At 38.1% G+C, this 20,490-nt stretch overlaps 1 protein-coding gene across 3 annotated transcripts; it reads left to right on the forward strand.

The window, feature by feature from the left end:
- The first annotated feature begins 103 nt into the window (after positions 1-103).
- Positions 104-19,334, forward strand: cpeb4a (cytoplasmic polyadenylation element binding protein 4a). 3 transcript variants are annotated; one of them, XM_053512749.1, is made up of 10 exons: positions 104-1,256; positions 4,751-4,844; positions 9,309-9,359; positions 9,471-9,494; positions 10,796-10,972; positions 12,132-12,221; positions 12,811-12,929; positions 13,440-13,554; positions 17,043-17,224; positions 18,867-19,334. In XM_053512749.1, exons 1-10 carry the CDS (start codon positions 141-143, stop codon positions 19,092-19,094), a joined length of 2,196 nt encoding a protein of 731 aa, XP_053368724.1. In that variant the 5' UTR covers positions 104-140; the 3' UTR covers positions 19,095-19,334. The 3 variants fall into 3 exon arrangements, with proteins under 3 accessions (XP_053368724.1, XP_053368735.1, XP_053368744.1); XM_053512760.1 differs by having other exon boundaries at positions 4,754-4,844; XM_053512769.1 differs by lacking the exon at positions 9,471-9,494.
- The last annotated feature ends 1,156 nt before the right edge of the window (positions 19,335-20,490 follow it).

Raw genomic sequence — 20,490 nt, forward strand, 5'->3', positions numbered from 1 at the left:
AATGAATGAATGAATGAATGAATGGTTTGTATATGGCATGCATTTACATCTTTTTCCCCCCTTTCTCCCAAGATATTCAAAATAATAGAGGATTTTTAAGAAAAATAAGGAGTCACCATATACCGGATTAGGCTTCCTAAATGGGGGATTACAGTTTCGGAGTCCTGGTTAAAAACAACGCGTCTAACAAAGCCGTTTTCCCGGTCAGAATCCACCCGCACCTGCAACATCCAGTCCACCAACCTTCAAGCCCACCTGCTTTTATAAACAGTAACACTCCAAGCAGCGGTGGAAATGCAGGCTCTGCTTGGCTGTTCCCTGCTGTATCAGCCCACACTGGTACGCAAGATGAAATACTGGAGTCTGACAAAGCCAAGGCCCAACAACAGCAACACCAAGAAGACCAAGAAGGACAGGAAAAGCGCCCTCGTACTCCTCAGGGCCACCAAGAAACGGTGAGCATCATGTCTGAGCTGGAAAGCGCCATGCCGGAGGAAGGTCAGCTGGACAAGGGGGCTGTAGAAAATGGCAATGGAAAAGAAGTCCTTCGAATGGAATCTCCTGTATTATCAGGTTTTGACTACCAAGAACCAGCTGGTATTGGGACTTTGGCACAATCCAGTAGCTCCTCTTTGCCCAGCTTCAGCAGCTGGTCCACGGCTATTCCCGCAAACCCTTCTGCCATGATGGAAGAAGTGGGTTTCTTTAGCCAGAACGCCACCACTGCTAATGCAGCCCCTCCATTGATGTTCCAAAACTTCTCTCATCATGCAAGTCCTGGGTTTGGGGGCAGTTTTTCCCATCAGATCGGCCCACTGTCCCAGCACCACCCGCCTCCTCCCCATTTCCAGCACCCCCACAATCAACACCAGCAGAATCGCAGGTCCCCCGCCAGCCCGCACCCTCCTCCCTTTAACCACCGCAATGCTGCGTTTAGCCAGCTCTCTCATTTGGGGAATAACCTAAATAAACCACCATCGCCATGGGGAAATTATCAGAGCCAGTCCTCTACTCTTTCCTCCAGCTCATGGAGTCCAGGTGGAGGTTATGGAGGATGGGGAGGCTCTCAGGGGCGAGAATACAGACGAGGCCTGAATGGAGGTATGACCGCAATTAACTCCATTTCGCCACTAAAGAAATCTTTCCCAAACAACCAGGCATCTTCACAGAAGTACGCCCGCAACAGCTCAAGCTTCAACCCCAAGCCATGGATGGAGGATAGCATAAACCGGAATGACAGCTTCTTTCCTTTCCAGGTAAGAGGCCTTGAGCATGTGGGCTACATTCCTTTTTGTTTGTTTTTGTTGAGCATTGAGGCCTGGATCTGGGCTGCTGTGAGTGACATGCAAGTGGGAGAGTAAACCATCTGTCAGAAAGGAAAGGTTTTGAAACAAAAGTTTTCTCCAACTAAATTAACCTCAATACCACTGAGACCCAGTCACATGATACATAAAAGCACATTGTGTCAACGTATGTTTTTAGCTGCTTGCTATCTACACCTGCTTTCAGGCCAATCTCATTATGACTAGTGGGTACTCCTGAGGCATAGTTTGATGGATGTGTTAGATCACAGCCCAGATGTGCAATGTGCCTCTACCATTGTACCTCTCTAAGCGGAGTGTGCTGTTGATATAAAAAGACATGGATGAGTGAGTCAGTGTCAGAGGATGGGCTGTATGACGTGGAGCTAGACGGAAATAGGAAGATAAATGGTGTCTGGTGTTGTTAATGGCTCAGGACAGTGTGATTATCTGTAATTCTGGATTTCCAGAGGGGGGGGCGGAGGGGGGGGAACTGCAGAGACTTCTCTAAGGTCAGTCATTTTCTTCCACCACCTGTCATGCTGTAGTGATTGGGCGCTACAGTGGAACTCTTAATATAATTTCTAACAGTCATTTTGTCAAACAATGGGTTTTAACATTCTGTTTCCAAATACTATTACTAGTAAAATTTTAACCATCATGCCAGTATTATGGATTAGTGTAATTTGAAAGTATATATACAGTATCTTATACTAGCTAGTTAATATTTACTGTTGCACACACCGTTTATGTTTACTTAGATGGTGTTCTCATTTGAACCCAGTGGTAACAGTGGGGACTTTGAAAACACACTGTTGTTTCATATGCTTAGTCAGTCCTCCCCTCTGCACAGCTTCTAGCCTAATTCCAAGAACAGAGCTCGTATTGTGCCTGCAAGCTTTTTTGCCCTCCTCTTTTAGACCAGGCCTGTTCTACTAACAGACAGTTCACAACGATGAGGAACTGCATGGCATTAGTTGGTCTTGTTAAAATATACACATTATTTATTGCTCCACTTTGCACCTACAGCTTTGACATCTCTAAACTTTGTATTGTTTCTCATAATGTATGATGGCTACCTCCCAAATCAGACGCATCCCCAGGTAATTTGATGCGTCATCCACTGAGTCCTCTATACCAGTCCTGGTATCTCTGGTTGACTCCTGAATTATTGGTAGCCTCCATAAAATGAACAGAACTTACTTTAAAAATAAGCATTACAACCCCTTAATGTTTCCTTTAACTTAAGTTCCAGTCAAAAGTATTGTTTTTCACGGGTTTGGATTTATTTTCAACATCATACTGGATTTTTTTTTTTTTTTTTTTTTAGAAGTGCAATAACATACGACATTAGGTAGTAAAGTCAGTAAAAACAGTCAGTTGTTATTTTAAGAGACACAAAGGTTAGCTGTTCTGGATCATTTCTTGCAAGAACAGTATTGATAAGTGCATTTGCAAAACCCATCAAGCACCATGATGATGAAACGGTCTCTCATGAAGACCTTCCCAGAAAAGCGAAACCAAGGCTTACCTATTGCAGAGGAGAAGTTCATTTAGAGTTACCAGCCTCAGAAATCACCAATTAACAAACAGCACCTCAGATTAGAGCCGTTATGAAAGCTTTACAGAGTGTAAGTAGTAGATACATCTCAATATAAACTGTTCAAAGAAGATTGTTGCATATTTTGCACGCATTCAGCATTGTTTTACAGTGTAGAAAGAAAGAAAAATCAGGAAAGACCATGGAGTGGTGAGTCCAAACGTTTGACTGGCATTTAAAATCTATTCATAATCTTAAAAAAATATAATAATAATAGTAAAATGTTTTAAATAAATGTCATATTCCACAAAATCTGTTTTAAGGAACCATATGTCTTCAACTTTTTGATTTTCTGCAGTATACATTTGTAGGCAGAAGAGCTGGAATTGTTAGGAACCCCAGTATTTAGCGGATTCTTTGGGTTGTCAAGATTCAAACGCAACATTTTTATGCCATGTCCGTAGCACCAGCTATTAGTAAGAGTTGCACAAATGATGTAATTCCTGAAAGAAGCTCACAAAAGGTGGTATCTGAACTTCCTTTACAAAACATCATTGAAACTACAACCAGCATTGTGTCAGATACTTGGGTTAATTCACTATCAAATATGGTGTTGTTTGATGCATTGGGACTGTTTTGTTTTCTGTCTGGGGGTTCAGGCAATCTTTTGCATGAACTTGAATGAATTTGATGGTGTTATGAATTCCCAAATTTAATCCCAAAATCTGGTTTCCTCATCCATTAGGTATAAACTTGGTTGTAAATGAATCTTTCAACAAAATGATCAACCCAAAAAAACTCTAAAATCAACACAGATTGGGACACTAAATGGTTCAGTGGTTGTAGTATCTGCATATGAACCATATTCAAAATGAGTGGTCAGAACTAAAAATTACATTACAGTAACTCTTAACAATATAAAGAAGCTTAAAGCATTCTGTATAGAGGAAGATCGTCTTTCTACAAGTGTATCTAACCTTGTGAGACATTACAGGAAGTGTCTTGGCACTATCATTCCAACAAAAAAGGTTACACCTAATAGTAGCGTTAGGTTTGATTCAAGCATGTTACAAAAAGCTTGAATAAAGATGTGTTGTGTGTTCTTTTTGCACACTTCGAATGAATGTTGGCAGTATTAGATAAATTGCACTAAATTCTGATTTTAAGATTTGATCCGTTTAATTAAACCCACCGCTAATCTCCATTCAACATCTTATCATCTCCTATCTTTTTGGAGTCTGTTTTTCTGTGAAGTGCCAGTAGGTGTTTTCTTTTTTGTGAAAATGATAGTGACCTGTCATGGATTGGCCTACTTTACAGCCCTTTACAGCCCATCACAATGTGAGGATTATTTTATCTTCATCACATCACTTAAGACATTGCTGAGACAATCTATCAGAAGGTTCTGAGGCTGACCTGTTTAAGTATTTAAAGAGCTTCCATTGCATTGCGGTGCTCAGGGTAGATCAGGTTTATGGGTTACTGCAAGTCAGCATTGGTGCACAGACTAATATGTGCATGAAAAGTGACTGACATCCCTACCATAAACATCGATATCATTTAAAAGCACACACACACATTTATTTACATGCATAAAACATTTTGGGCCCAAAGGGAATTTTGTAGGTTAGCTAGGCTTTCAGTTTATTTTTCTTTATTTAATTCAATAAACTTCATTTGCAATTTCCTTTTAATTGTTTTTATTTATGCATTACTTTGTAGGGTACTTATATGTACATATTAAATAAATTTACCCACCTTTGATCTGATGCATCTCTACCACACTCTTAAATGAAGACGGGTGTCTCAGTGCATATACCTCAGTGCAGAGGTGCCTTGGTATAAAATGAACAGAAAGAGAGTGATTTCAGTCTGTAAAGGTTACTAACAGTTCTTCCTGGGCTCTCAGCAGGAGCGCAGTCGGTCCTTTGATGGCTTCAGCATGCACTCATTGGAGAACTCACTGATTGATATTATGAGAGCTGAGCAGGATTCTTTGAAAGGTATGTGAAATTGTGCGATCTAAAGTACTATTGCTTGCTTGGGGAGTTGGAGGGACTGCATAAATATTTACCGCACTTACCCAGGAATACAATATTATGATTTTTACCCAAAGTAATGTTTTTGTGCAGGTTTGCATGATGTGGTATTCTCTGTTTTCAGTCTGTCTTGATAAATTGGTTATTGTGATTTGATGGTGCCATGAGGTCAAGTGATTTTAAAAATCACAGGAATGTTTTGTTATATTTAATATTAAATTGCAGTCCTCTACATAGTTCCCTTATATTCAGAAAGCTTAACTAAAATACAGTACATTCTCCATGGCCTAGAGTTTGTAATTGGAGGAAAAAAACAGTTGTGAAACACCAATGTCCAACCAATCAGGACTAGGCAGTGTTCTTGGATCCCTTTCTTAGATATTGTCCTCGCACTCAAAATGGCAAACCTCATAAAAGAAGTAAAATGAGTGCTTTTTAACAATTGTGTGGTGTACACTGCCTGGCTGAGGAAGAAAGTCAGGAAGAAAGAAATTAGCAAACACTTAAGAGCCTTTGATTGGATAATTGCTGCAGTTATACACACTTAACAGCTAGCAATGATTCTTTTATCCCTAACTGATGTGGTAAGTAGCTTTAGATTTCTTAAACATTCATGCTAGAAAATGTATTACATGGGGGAAAAATGTTACTGTGTGAAACAACTAAGCAGATGTCTGGAATTTGGTTAAGATCTGTCCAACGCATCACTAAAACCATCAACATTATGGAAGTAAAGTGTTTGGAAAACGTGATGAGAATTAACAGGACTGGGACTAAATAGCTGTGTGGCCTTAGGAAAAACATTTGTTAGTGAGACTAATGAGGAGGAAAAAAGGTTTTGGAATTGTTAGGGAGCATATAGACTGTACTTTGGAGCAATGGAAAAGGTCATGTGGTCTGATCAGCTCAGTTTGAGCCTCTTTCAAAGTGATGGATACATTAGGGTAAGAAAGAGAAGTGCATGGAGCGATGCACCAATCATGCAAAGCGGCTACTGTTACAGGTCTAGAGGCAGTGTTATGATCTGGGGTCGCTTCAGTTGGTGAACGTTCAGCAACATTCTGTGGCAATATACTGAAGTCAGCTGACTACACAAATGCACTAAATTTCACCAATACAAAAAGATCTAAGCCAACAATTAATGCATCAAATAAATGGTGCATTACAACCGTGTAATCATAGCTAAGAGCGTCCAGACAAAATATTAATTGGCGACTTTATTTGGGACAGGCAGTGTTTTTTTTTTTTTTTTTTTTTTTTTTTTAGCCAGATGTCCTACCATGAACTTCTCAAACAAAAAAATCTTCAGTTTTTTTGAAAGTCCTGTTTATACTGTATGCGTATTACATGTCATCTTATCCAAACTTGGGCACACATTTGGAGAGGTGAGGCAGTATTAGCATAATGGTATGGTAAGTGTAATCAGTGTTTCTATTACACTGCCCATGGTAATAGTTTTAAAATTATTTTCAACTATATAAAACATCATCTACGTGTGACTTTTAAACAGCATGTCATGTTTTTCTGTGAGGATGAAGTGTTCATTCAGTAAAACATTATATCAAATACTATTACTAATCTTAGATTAGTAGATTAAGAAAAATTTAGGACCGTCAGAAATATAGAAATATAAGTTTGGTCATATTTTTTTTTTTTTACTTTATTTTAGCCAATCTTCATCCCATTTATGCCTGAAGTTGTTGTTATCGTTATGATCCGAATGCATGTGGCGATTCCCATAGCGAAAATGCTCAGGCACAAAAGGTTTACAAGGCTATTATTTTTTATTGACTGGACTTTATCTTATTCAATAGGATAGAGGTTTCATTTAGAATGGCAATCAGTTTACTGTAATTTAACTCTGTGTATACATGAAGGTTTTTTATAGAGATTTTAATCCGGATTGGGTTACTAGGTTGCATGTAAACAGCAATCGAGTCAAAGGAGGTTTAAGCTTAAGTCTAAGAACAGCTTTAAAAAACACAAAGCTAGACTCGTGCCAAATCGACAAACCTATGAATGAACATGTTTGCAATCTAAACCATACTCAGTAAAGTCATCAATGCAATGATTGTGCACATAGTAACTAATGCAAAAAAATCCCTTCAATTAGTTGTGCACTTAAAATAACATTTTACTGTAAATGAATAATTAGCCATGATGGTGTGTCTGAATGTGGACTTTACTACAGCATGCAGGTTATGGTTACTAAAAATGAACAACTCTCTATTTTGTTTTTAAAGAACTTCAAAGGCTATTTCAGGGGAATAGCCTTCCTAAAAACAGTTTCAGGTAGTCAGCTGACGAAGTAAAGCAATCCCAGATCATAACACTTGTACAATGGGCACGATGCATAATGGCCGCATTGCTTCATGCGCTTCCCTTTTTACCCGGACACGCCTATAGCTCTGGAACAGGATCAATTTGGAATCATCAGACCACATGACTTTTTTTTCCATTGCTCCAAAGTCCAGTTTACCAAAATTTAATCCTTTTGCTTGGTTAGTCTCATTAACAAGATCTATTCTGATACCTAGACAGCTATTTAGACCCAGTCCTGTGAGTTCCCATAGCTGCTTTTTTTTTAATATATATAATTCATCTTCACCAAGCCTTTACATGATCTCTAGTCGTTATTTTTGACAACCACATTACTTCCAAGAAGTTGATGGTTCGGCACTGTCCACCCTTGATGCAGGCCATTAGTTTGACCTTTCTGAAACACAGTAACATCTTTTCACGTCCGCAGGATAAATTTTCTGAGATAGACATTTAGGAAATGAGAAGCTGCTCAATGCATCAGTTGTGATTAAAAAATTATTGCCAGCAGAAACATCTTAGTCACTGCAGTAATATTTCAATCAAGGTTTTGCTTATTTAAAATCCATAAAATATATTCTGGCCAGGACCAAGGACCATGGTAATGAGAAATATTCAAATGTTCAAATTATTCAAGGTTGCCCTAGAATACATAGTTAGCATTTCTGCTTTACTAGGAGCAGCAGTGGAAAATGAGCATGTAAATCAGCTGATTTGATACACTGATTCTGGACATAATATCCGTCACAGTGTTCAGTCACTTGATATAAAAGCAAATATTTAGCTTGCACTGAATCTGATTCGACTTTGAAACATGACAGGTGGCAGGATTACAAAAATTCCCCCATGACGAGATTTTCTGACAAGGGTTTTAATCTGAGCAAAGCTCAACTCTACAACAATAATATAGCAGGAAAGTCACACACTGAATTGTGAATTTTCTCACTTCACTGAGATCACCACACGATAAGAGTATATGCATTTTCCAAGAGAAATACCTTTGTTGGACTGTGAGGCCACAGTTGTGGCAGGCTGTGACATTTTAATGTCTTTCAGCATAAAACCATTTTACATAAACGTTCATGCTCTGGTATATTTGATCATAGACCAACTCCATGTAAGTAAATGGAAGATTTAAGCGTAACTGAATATATTTTATGTAGATGTTTATAGATATTTATGCTATATTTGTTGGACATGCCAAATACATAGCATGGTCACTTTGTTGATTATATAAATGTAAAATGTTTATGTGACATCATTCCAGAGAACAGAGCAGACATTTGATTCGGGTGAAGCCGCTCCTGTCTTTGGGTTATGTTTCCATTAAATCAAAAACTGTTTTATTTTATTTCAATGCTTTATTTCCTCAGAAAGTTCTAAATAATGTGGCATAAAATAATAAAGAAACAATGGACTTAATTACGTACAGTAAATGCAAGATAATCAGGGCACCAAGATGAAGCTTATTACGTAACATATTAGCAAAAACATTATTAGTATGACTAGTAAGAAATATTAATTTGATTATCAACGAAGTGACATGATATTGTCTGAAAATTTCTTCCCAAGAAAATATTCCACCAGAACTTCTTTACATGGCAAATATATGCGTAAACAATATTGCGTACATATTTTCATGGAAAATATTTTACTGAATATTAATATTTTATTTATTTATTTATTTATTTATTTATTTGTACAGTCCTTTTACCACCAGAAATCCTCATGTAGATTTAGAATGAGATTTAGGTGAGGAAAACTTTTCTGATCTGACCTGAAGAACATACCTTAAGCCTCTCATTTTTCTTGGGTGAGACTGGATAGTGTTGTTATAAATCAGGACTGTAAACTGTACAGTCCTGAGTCAAGCATAATAGAGTCTTTATTCATAGGTCTACAGTGGTCAGGTGAGATTATCCACACCTACAACAAGCAGCAAGTATAGCAGTCACTGCACACACACACACACACACATAAAGTGACTTGTCACTCTCTAGTGTGAGCATGACATAAATGTAAAGATCAAAGGTCAGTTAGAGGCATTCACTACTCATATTTCCGAAATGCTTTAATCGATCAATCATCATTAACGTTGTGTTGCTGTAGGTCGCTTTGGCTTTTCCCATCCACCTGAGGAAGGCTCTCTCACTGGGAATGGTATGTCATATTTCATGTTCTAAGCTTCCCTTTGCATACGTGGACATATTTTTTTAGACTTCACTGAATGATATCTGTTCTTGTATCTGTTTTGTCCTACTTTGCATGCAGCAAGAAATTATGGAAGACGACGAGGTAAATGCTGCATGGTGTACTTTGATTGTGTTTAGTTTGGCCTCAGTTCTTTGATCATATGTATACCGTACATTCAGGTTGAAATGTCTCCTACCCATTACACATCCAAGAGGTTGTTTGCAACCACGTGACTCTTATGATAAACGATATCCCTCTCTGTAGGGCAGGAAGTGAAAACCAGAATGGACAAGATGGGGAAGGTCCATATTGTGCTAGTTTAGATGATATTCCCAGAAAAAGGTAGAATCCATAAAGCTGGGCTGGCTCAAATGGTTAAGGGTGTGAGTTCCTGGTTTTTTAATTGGAAGGTCATGGTTTTGAGCCCCAGCATTGTCTAATTGCGAGTGTTGAACCCTTGAGGAAAGCCCTTAACCCTACCTGCTCCAGGGGCAGTGTATCCTGGCCCTGTGCTCTGCCCACAGCTTCTTAACTAGGATATGTAAAAAAATATTTCTCTGTGCTGCAATGTAACAAATAACTAAATCTTAAGCTTAATAAACGGAAGATCACCAACTATTTTGGATGAAGTCCTTATATTATAAAGAGAAGCAATTTTTCGTAAGAACTGAAAGATGTGGTGGTGCGAACCTGCTCCTCGCACTGGATTGGGCGCGACGTGTTGCTTATTGCTGCCTTCTCCTCTTACTGTGCTGTGATTGGCCGGTTGAGCTGTCAATCAAGCTGAAATTTTATTCATGCTCACCAATCTTATGTGTAACTGTCAACCCCTATTACTAACAGATGTTGGTGGTGTCGCTTATGTGTTTTAAATCTACCACACAAAATACAGTTGTACATTATGTTGACTTATTGTTGCTATTGTTAAACGGAGGTACAGAAAAAAAATAGTATTAGGATGGAAAGAAAGATTACTGCTTAACTACATAAATATTGGTCTACATAAAAGTGGCCTCTGCATATCCACGCACACGCAAGCAATATTTTAATCTTCTCTTCCTGACCACGCACAAAGATTTTTGCTGCCAACATTTTAATTTTGTTATTTAATTATTATTTTTTTCTTTTTCATCCTCGTTATGACCAAGTACCTGTTGTGCTTGATTAATCTCCTCGTACAGTAGATTGTCTGTTTAATCAATCTGAGCGTTCATAAACACACAAACTATATATTCCTATTTAGAAAATCACTTCCTGACCTCCAGTAACATTTCACCCCATGCAACACCGCGAAAGTGACGTCATGTGCAAACAACCTATTGTTTTTATGCTGTTTTTTTTTATTTTTTTTATTTAGTTTAAGCATTAAATAATGATATGATTGTATGTGCATGTGTTTCTAGGTCCTTCGTCCCTCTTCCCAATGGATGACGAGCGCAGTTTCGGGGATGATGAGAGGTCTGAGCAGGGTCTCGGTGGTCTGGGTTCCCCGCACTGCTTTCCTCATCAGAATGGCGAGCGTATTGAGCGTTACTCTCGCAAAGTGTTCGTCGGTGGTCTACCTCCTGATATAGATGAAGGTAATCTGAAAGTAGTTTAAATTTCTGCCCATTGTGCTTCAGCGTCTGCACACAGTTTGTGCTACGGTATATACAGTCCTAAATAGATTTGAACAGCATATTCGCTGTTTCTTCTATTCAGTTACGTTTAAAATGCATGTTTTTACTAAGATTTCTAAAATTCTACTAAATGAAAACTATAGTTCATGAATGAGTTCCTGTTTTGTGTTTCCGCTGCATTGCAGTAACCATGATTGTTGCCGTTACAGACATTATGCAACTGTTAACAGACTGTGCACAGCAAAGTTACAGCGGAAAAGTGGTTGAGACTGAAGTCGTATTATTGTTTTACTTTGTCTTTTAAATCTTCATTCCGGATAAACCCATTTACATACAAAGTGCTGTGAAAAAGTATTTCCCCCTCCTGTTTTTATTTATTCCTATAAATATTTGCATTCTTAAATAATTTGGATCATCTAACCAATTTGAATATTACCCAAAGATAACCAGGGTAAATAAAATATAAAATAAGAATAAAATTATAGTCTTTAAATGATTATTCCATTTAGTAGGGGAAAAATAAATTTTCTCATTGCTAAATTATGAATGAACTTTTTGGAAAGCTGATTAAAATTGAATTTGCCACACCCAGACCTGATTACTGCCAGACCTGTTGAATCAAGCAGTTATTTAAATAGAACCTGTCTGATGAAGTGGAGCATGCTAAAAGATCTCAAAAAGCAACACATAATGATGCAATCTAAAGAAATTGGAGAACAGATAAGAAACAAAGTAGTTGTCATGCATCAGTCAGAGTACTTTCAACAGCACTGTATAGATTCACAGACTATGAAGCCCCGAGCAAAAACCTTAATAAAAATGCATGAAGTTTAAAATACAAAAGTGTGTATACAAAAGTGTGTATACAAGTGTGTTTGGTTATTTTATTTATTTATTTATTAATTTATGGTTTAGTGGGATGCCCATACTGTACCAAGCTCTATTATATATACAGTATATATGATTCCAGTCCACAGAAATATGCTCAATTTGGTGCATGAACTAAAAAGTTCCCTCAAACATGGCTCTGCAACTAAAATGCCTTAAAAGCTTCTGAAAAAATTATTGTGATGGCAAAGGACCGTATTCCTAGTAATGGCGTTATCGTGTCTTGTTTTAGATGAAATCACTGCTAGTTTCCGTCGTTTTGGACACTTGTTTGTGGATTGGCCCCACAAAGCAGAAAGCAAGTCCTACTTTCCACCCAAAGGTAGGTCTTATAAGGTTGGACATTTTCTGGACCGATGCAATAAGATGAGAACTTTTTAGAATAACTGTTGAAGTAAACCTTGCAGTCACACATCCCACCATTCTATATGCTAACATTAATCCTAGTTCCTATTTCAAACCACGTCATGCTTATTTACTTACATACTTGTCAAGGATATTCTTTCACGGATTTTATAAATCACATGTAACTATTGTTGGACAAAAGTTGCAGCCAACACATCAAATCCAAATTCACATTTTATTTATTATAGACAGTACACGACCATACACAGTATGTTATGCAATGATGTGCTTATACGACTATTCCTGTCCTAAAGTAGAAAATTACACAAAAAATAGAATTAAGTCTTATTAAAGTAAAGTAAATGCTTTAATTAATAAAGCCAACTGATGTAGGTCAATTTAAATAATCTTGAGGTTTAAATAATCGCACTTGAGGTATGTGCTAAGCCTCCGTTATACAGATTTGCAGAAGTATCTTGAAACGTCAACATATTTTTGTAATAAAGCCACAGACGTTGCGGCTTCTCTTCTCTGAATGTGTATGCAAAAATGTTCTCTTTTACCAGGTTATGCATTTCTGCTGTTTCAAGAGGAGAGCTCAGTCCAGGCACTGATAGACGCTTGCATGGAGGAGGAAGGGAAGCTCTACCTGTGTGTGTCGAGTCCCACTATCAAAGACAAGCCTGTAAGAGCCAACAGCCTGCACATCCACTCCATCTCACAGTATTTTTAAACTTCCACACGATTCACGAAAAGACGCAGTGACCACTTTGCAACAGTGCTTTCAAAGTGGGTGCAGTTAATTATAAACCTACAGAGCAACTCTGGACTTCTGCACACACTGTGCTCCATTTGCGCAGCATGTGGGTCAGTGGAGTTGTGTTGCAGTGCCAAATCTCACAACCTCAGGATTCTTGCAGGTTTTTGAAAAGTCTTAAAAGATGTGGAATTCATCCCCTTAACATGAAGTGCATTGATTGTTCTTTTGAATACCATGTTTAAATATGTTATAGTTTTTCTTAGGCAAAAAAAAAAAAAACCTTATGAATTACACAGTATAGACTTTTAAGTCCTTCATTGGTCTAAACAACGCTAGTTAACATGGAATGACGATCAGTGCACCCCTATGTTTAATAAAATAAAAATTGGTCAGTTAGAGCTGAGGCCACTTACAGTATCTGCTGTGCATTATTAGGTACAAATCCGTCCATGGAACCTGAACGACAGTGATTTTGTCATGGATGGCTCTCAGCCTCTGGATCCCAGGAAAACCATCTTTGTTGGAGGAGTGCCACGACCTCTTCGAGCAGGTATGGCCAAGACATGATATATATATATATATATATATATTTTTTTTTTTTTTTTTTTTTTTTTTCATTTCTCAATAAATATGATGTAGAAGCCAAACTTTTATTCAGATTTACACCTATGTATTGTCTTTCCTTTCCATCTGTAGCTCACTATGGCCAACTGACTGCTTTATATCTGGGTGCATTTCATCTAATTTAAATACACTGTAGGGCCAAAAGTTTGGGGACACTGAATTATACAACCAATATGTGAGACTTGCACGAAAAGTCACAACATTAGATGCACACAATTGTCTAGAATGTCATCATATGCTGTGAAAATACAGTTTCTCTTTACCCAAACTAACTTGACTATGCACTTCTACACAAGGCGTGCTCAATGAAGACATGGGCTACATTCGCATTACCAGGCTGAAGTGACTTAAATCAGATTTTATTTGCTTCTAATGTAAATCAGACTCGGATCTGATTTTTTTAAGGTCTTTTTGAACACACAAAGCTGATGTTTTTTAGATCAGATCTAGTCACTTTCAAATATGATTCTGAAACGAATGCATATCCAATGCTCAGTTATGCAACGTGAATGAGAACAAGCAGATCAGAACCCGTGTAGTGGTTTTCATTACAGTGCTAAAACAGCGAAAGCGAGGCAGCTGGCTTTTTTTCCTTTTACTGGTCCAAACAAATACAACTGACAAACAAATACTCACTACTTACCATCTTCCAAAGCAAAATCACAAGCAAGTATGGTGGCTTAGTGGTTAGCACTGTCACCTTGCACCTCCGGGTCCTGGATCTGATTCTGGCGTTGAGTCTGTGCGCATGAGTTTACATGTTCTCCCCGTGCTTTGTGGGTTACCTCGATTATCCAGTTTCCTCCAGTGATTCTAAAACATGCAGTTTAGGCTAATAGGCGTTCCCAACTTGCCTGAATGTGCGTGTTTGATTGTTGACTGGAGGTCCTACCACATTCGTACAAAATGGGAATAAATACTGTGGTCACCTTTGAAATACAGAGGTTCTTTGATGGAGATGTATTATTGAATTATTATAATTTTTTTTTTATAAAATTGCAAGTATTGTTTTGAAGTGAATGAGCAGTTGCACATTTGTTTTAAAGATGCATTGATGTGCGCCTGGATGCCATTTTATATGACAGATGTGTCCACATTAAAGTCAGATACAAGTCACTTGTAATTATTAATGTGACCTGTCATGACATGCAAAACCTTGTCTGACCAAAAAATCGGAATTGAGCAATGTAGCCTGTAAAGTGAACGCAGCCATAGTGTGTTAAGAGCAGACTGGAAGAACCCGAGTGTCTTGAACAGAGCCCGGACCTTAACTCCACTGAGCATCTTTTCCATGAACTGGAACCCCAACTGCACCCCAGGCCTTGTCACCCAACATCATTGCCTGACTTGACTTGACTTGAATGGGCAAATTCTAGAGAAAAGCATTCCCAGAAGCGTGGAGGTGATAACTGGAAAGGATGATTAAATTTTGTATGGGAATTTCAAAAAGCGCATGTTTCCTTCCTACAGACAATAATTATCACCATAATTAGACGAATATGCCTTATAGGAATATTCAAGGTGAAAATGCTTTGCGTGGAAAAAGGATGGTCTTGTTTATATAATGTTAGTATTAACAGGTGACATTTACATAAACTTTGATATCGTATTGGCTATATTATAAAATAGAATTTTCTTTTTTTGTTGTTGTTGCTGTTTTTTTCCCTAATTGCTTCCCTTCTCCTATATTTAAGAACTCAAAGCCCAGTATCTACCTGCCTAGAATTTTTGCAAGTCTGTTCATTTTGTTGTTTCTTTCAGCTGCTTCCATTAAGGGGTCTCCACAGTGGACCATTCAATCTTCAAATTTTATTTGGCACAGGTTTTAGGTCGGATGCCCTTCCTGACACACGCCTTCCATTTTTATCCGTGCTTTGCACCTGTGCCAGGGGTGCCTTGTGTCCCCTGTGGGTGGTTTTGAAGCATGGCAGGTGAAAGGCCCTACCACTGAGCCACTGATGCCCGATGTGATGATTTCCATGTGTCCATCAAAAATATTTTTTTCTATTCCGGAATAGTGCCTAAGCAAAGATTAGACTTTGATCTGATGAGACTAGAATGACCCTATACCAGAGTGACGGGCATGTCAGGGTAAGACGGGAAGCCCATTATGCATACTGCTTACTCCGCAAGCCCCTAGAGGCAGTGTTATGATCTGTAGTTGCTTCAGTTGCTCAGGTCTAGGCTCTGCAACGTTATTTGGCAATAAAATAAAGTCAGCTGATGACGTGAATGTACTAAATAATCAGGATATCATGTCAATTTATTTATTCTTTCTGGTTGGCATGGGCACATTCCAGGAAGATGATATGAAGATTTGTCAGGGTTTTTTATCAAGCTAAGGTTGATCCAGTGAAATACTATTTTGGCCAGGTGAAAAACAGTTTTCCTGACTTGAGATGAAATTTCTCATAAGTGAAGGCGTGAAACTGATCGACATTTACAGAAGGCTTCAAGCACAGTATGGCGATGAGACAAATTTTAGCCGCATTGAAACATGTGAATGGTACAAATGTTTTGAAAAAGGCCATAGGTCTGTGAATGATGATCCCGGCCAAGGTGGCTTTGAGCACACTGCAGTAAACATTCAGTGAGTCCTTAAAATTGATTGGTAGCTTATCGGCAACTTGCAGAAGAGACAAATCTGAGTGTGGGAACTGTACACACAATCGTTCACTAACACCGCTTGCACATTACAGGGACTCAGCTGAGAGTTATTGCCACATCCCTGTACAGTCCTGACCTCACTCCAGGCCATTTACATACGTTTGGGCTATTAAAGGAGTTCCTGGGAGACTAGTGCTTCAGAGTTGAAGCAGATAGTCTGATCATGCCTCAGGAGTACCGAGAAAACGTTCTACAAAGCACGGGTAAAACACTGGGATAAGTTCATTAGTGTAGAAGAGGATTATATAGAGAAATAAAGTACAGTAGGTTTTTACCCTCATAACTGTGTTCTGTTATTCTGTACATTTAGAATAAGTCCCAGTTTCACTTGAACACTACTCATACATTTTCTTGCCTGTACTGAGGCTGTGTAAGGGATGAGGATGGCCCACAAACATAAACATATACAGTAGAATCTTCATTTTAGCATTTCTGCTTACTTCCAGTGCAATAACAGTTGGACAGTAGGTATATGTTGCACTATAAATGGATTTTGTTTTTGTTTGATTCCACTGTCTTTTTCTTTTTGACCTTGATTCAATAATCTATAATCTATAATTAGTTTAAGACGAGTTATCCAATAAGTAACCTATTGAGTTCCTACTTATTCCCAGAATATAATGTCGGCTGATTTTTTTTAATTTTTTTTTTTATTTCCTTTTTTCCCTTATTATTACTGAGAATTAATGACGTCTGAGCTGGCATTGTCTTAGTCATGTTGATGTGTGTGTGTTTTCCTTGTGGCAGTGGAGCTGGCTATGATTATGGACAGGCTGTATGGAGGGGTGTGTTATGCTGGCATTGACACTGACCCCGAGCTGAAATACCCTAAGGGAGCTGGACGTGTGGCCTTCTCCAACCAGCAGAGCTACATCGCTGCCATCAGCGCTCGATTTGTGCAGCTGCAGCATGGCGAAATCGATAAACGGGTTGGTGAGGGCACCCGGTGGGGTGGGGGAGGGTGGTGTTTGTGTATGATGGGGGATGTAGCTGAGGAGCAAATTACTAGATCGGAGGTTCCAGTTCAGCACTTTAAAGCTCATGGCAGACAGAACCAATCACGAAGCCTTATGGCCCACACCAGGCTCGAAAGATTACAGTAATTAAATTTCAAACACCGTAATCAGAGAAAACTGGACTACACCAGCTACAGTGTGGCTTTACAATGACATCATAATGATTTAAAGATGCTGCTGTTCAGCCAGGTCTTCACGAAATGAGCACTATAACGGAAGCAGCGTTTGTTTGCAGATAAATGAATATACTGTACAGTACATAAGCAGAGTAATGCAGGCAATTCATTTAAAGTGCAGAAAATTAACTTAATAATGGATTAGTCTATTAACTGACTGACAACATTCAAATAAATTATCCTTATAATACAAGGGTGAAAATCTATTTAAATGAACTTTTAGAAAAGACAAATACATATTTTGTCATAACCTTCTTGCTTTTCAATACACTTTGTCCGTCTGTCAACAAGCTTTTGTGTCCCCTCATTAAAACATTTTCAGGTTTTCACTTTTTCATCATAAGTAAATCCTTGTAGCCCTCATAGGGCTGCTTTCAGGGGACCAAACAGGTGAAAGTCCGATAGAGCGAGACCAGGACTATAGGGAGGATGCATAAACACCTTAAAACAAAGTGTCGACAGCAAGTTTAGGCTTCAGCTCTTCAATAAGCATCTCACTGTAACGAGTACTGTTCCAATACTGGCCATTTAGAATCCCAGAAAACTGTAAAAAAAAAAAAAAAAAAAAAAAAGAAATAATAATAATAATAATAATTCTCTGATGGTTGACTTTTGAACTTTTTCTTGGTCGCCAATCAAGGATGTTTCTGTTTCATGTTCCATACTCTGCCTTTACTCTCAGACTCAGACATAGTTTTTGACTTACCCTCATACTGATGTCATGTGTGTCATGCATGTAGAATGCAAACCTTACACTGTATCCTTAATGGTTGAAGCTTGAAACACCTGATAGAAGAAAAAAAAAAACGTTTTGGTTCAGGTATATTATTTCAGATCAGCATACCAATTGCCTTAACCTAAATCTTAAAATCACCTTAAAATAAAACCACTAAGCAAATTTTATGGAAAACTAGTAGTGGCCATTATTTGCTGTTTTCGTGATATTGTAGTGGGCCATGGTGTTCCGTATTAGAAAATATTAATGTAAAAATAGTAGCAGATGGAACAGCGTTTAAAAAAAAAAAAAAAGGATGTGTCTGATTATACAATGCATGAGCTAGAGGATAAAAATAGACGTTTGTTTCCCTGGTGCTTCTTTAAGAATACAGCTATTGTGGCTCACGTCAAAATGATCAAAGTATTCCAGCTGTTTGAAAATGTTTTTTCTGAGTTTCAAATAATATGGCATTTTTTTTGCTGTGTAATTTGGGGAGTTGAGTGAGTTGAGTATATTTCAGAGTTCATAGTGATGGCTTTCATAGTGTAAACACTGAACACTGCTTACAGTATAACCTTTACGTAACCCTTGAGCATCACTGTAGCCATCTTCCATTCCTTTTCCATTTCGTTGTGCTAATGCCATTTCTCGCTCTCTCCAGGTGGAAGTGAAGCCATATGTCTTGGATGACCAGCTGTGTGATGAGTGCCAGGGTACACGCTGTGGGGGCAAGTTTGCACCCTTCTTCTGTGCCAATGTCACCTGTCTGCAGTACTACTGTGAATACTGCTGGGCAGCCATACATTCGCGTGCAGGGCGAGAGTTCCACAAGCCCCTGGTGAAGGAAGGAGGAGACCGGCCTCGCCATATCTCCTTCCGCTGGAACTGACCCGGCACACAGGATGACTGACCTAGCATACATGCACTTTTCCTTTATTTTGCTACATTTTTTTTTATTTAGATTTCTTTTAAAAGTCTACAAAATTTAATTTATAATTTATAAGTTTTTAATTTTTGGAAATAATGACGATAAAAGAAGTGTAATCTCTGTTCTTTTTTATTTTTTTTTATTTTTGCCGGACCGCCTAATAGGTCGGCCAAGCATAGTAAATATCCCTAACTGACTGAATGACTGACTAATTGATTCCTTATTCTTAAATAATGCATGTAAAAATCCTTAAGGTTTCTGATGCAATCTAGATGCTGATTTGTAGTTGGACTAGCAGTTTGAACAATTATCATTGATTTACTTGCTGAGTTTGTATTCAGTATTCAGATGCAAAAAAAGCAGTGACATTGCATGCAGCATTAAATGGCTGCCATACATCAGTACTCAGCAAATTACAAACAGATACAGTACGTATATAGACATTTAAATTGATTACCCATTTCCAGTCATTTTTTCTTTTGGTGTTAGTTGAATAATAGCCAACAGGGCTAAGTTTACAATTAAAGAATGATTATATTTCACATCTCAGTCACACTAGCTATTCTTAAATAGATTTGCCCAGATCAGATTTGACCCTTTCACCACTGTATAGCCATGGTGATACATTTGGCATAATGCTTTTGGTATCATTAGGCAAAATACATTTAGGAAAAATAGGATCCTAAATATGTTCCTATATTTCCGTGATCTATGTTGATGTCCATCACATACGTTTTAGATTATAAGTGTGAAATTTCTTTAGGTCTCATTGACATTCATCATGGAGGAAGAAAGGGGTCCCCTGGAACCTGCATACACAAGTTAACCAGGAAGTCTTTCATTGATCACCCTGTTGCTGCATTTACGCTCCGGCTAACCTAGATTAATGAAGTTTTAATTTAACGACAGTCTTAATTTGGTGTGCATGAAAACTTGAATGCTTTAGACTTTTCAATCTAGATGTTTAGAGTGACTTGACTCTAAATTGCTGTTTTACTTTTTTTATCATACTACTGTTAAGACCTTGCCTTTATGTTGTGGGTTTGCATTTAGGACATGGACAGAACTACGTTTTGAAACTGTAGTTGAATGGGTAGTGAAAAAAGGCAGGATTATTTAAGGTGCACATTTCACTGTAATTAAAAAAAATTAAATATGGTGTTGACTAGTTTTGAGACCGCAAGCTCAAATAGTTGCACAAATAAACACGTAACTATTCTAGCAAGAGACCAAACCTACTGTAAAACTAACAAGATGCAGGTTTTTAAAAGGCTGTTTGAGCATCACTGGCATGTTTAGGTGGAACTGCGTTAGCCACTGAGGCAAACCTACTGCTAATAGTCTACATGAATATGCA

This window comes from Clarias gariepinus, chromosome 2, assembly GCF_024256425.1.
Source record: "Clarias gariepinus isolate MV-2021 ecotype Netherlands chromosome 2, CGAR_prim_01v2, whole genome shotgun sequence".
NCBI lineage: Eukaryota > Metazoa > Chordata > Actinopteri > Siluriformes > Clariidae > Clarias > Clarias gariepinus.

Coding starts and splice junctions, on each gene's coding strand:
- cpeb4a (XM_053512749.1), top strand. CDS start 141: ATGGGGGATTACAGTTTCGGAGTCCTGGTTAAAAACAACGCGTCTAAC. Junction 12,930..13,439: donor CCACTATCAAAGACAAGCCT/GTAAGAGCCAAC, acceptor GTGCATTATTAG/GTACAAATCCGTCCATGGAA. Junction 13,555..17,042: donor GCCACGACCTCTTCGAGCAG/GTATGGCCAAGA, acceptor TCCTTGTGGCAG/TGGAGCTGGCTATGATTATG.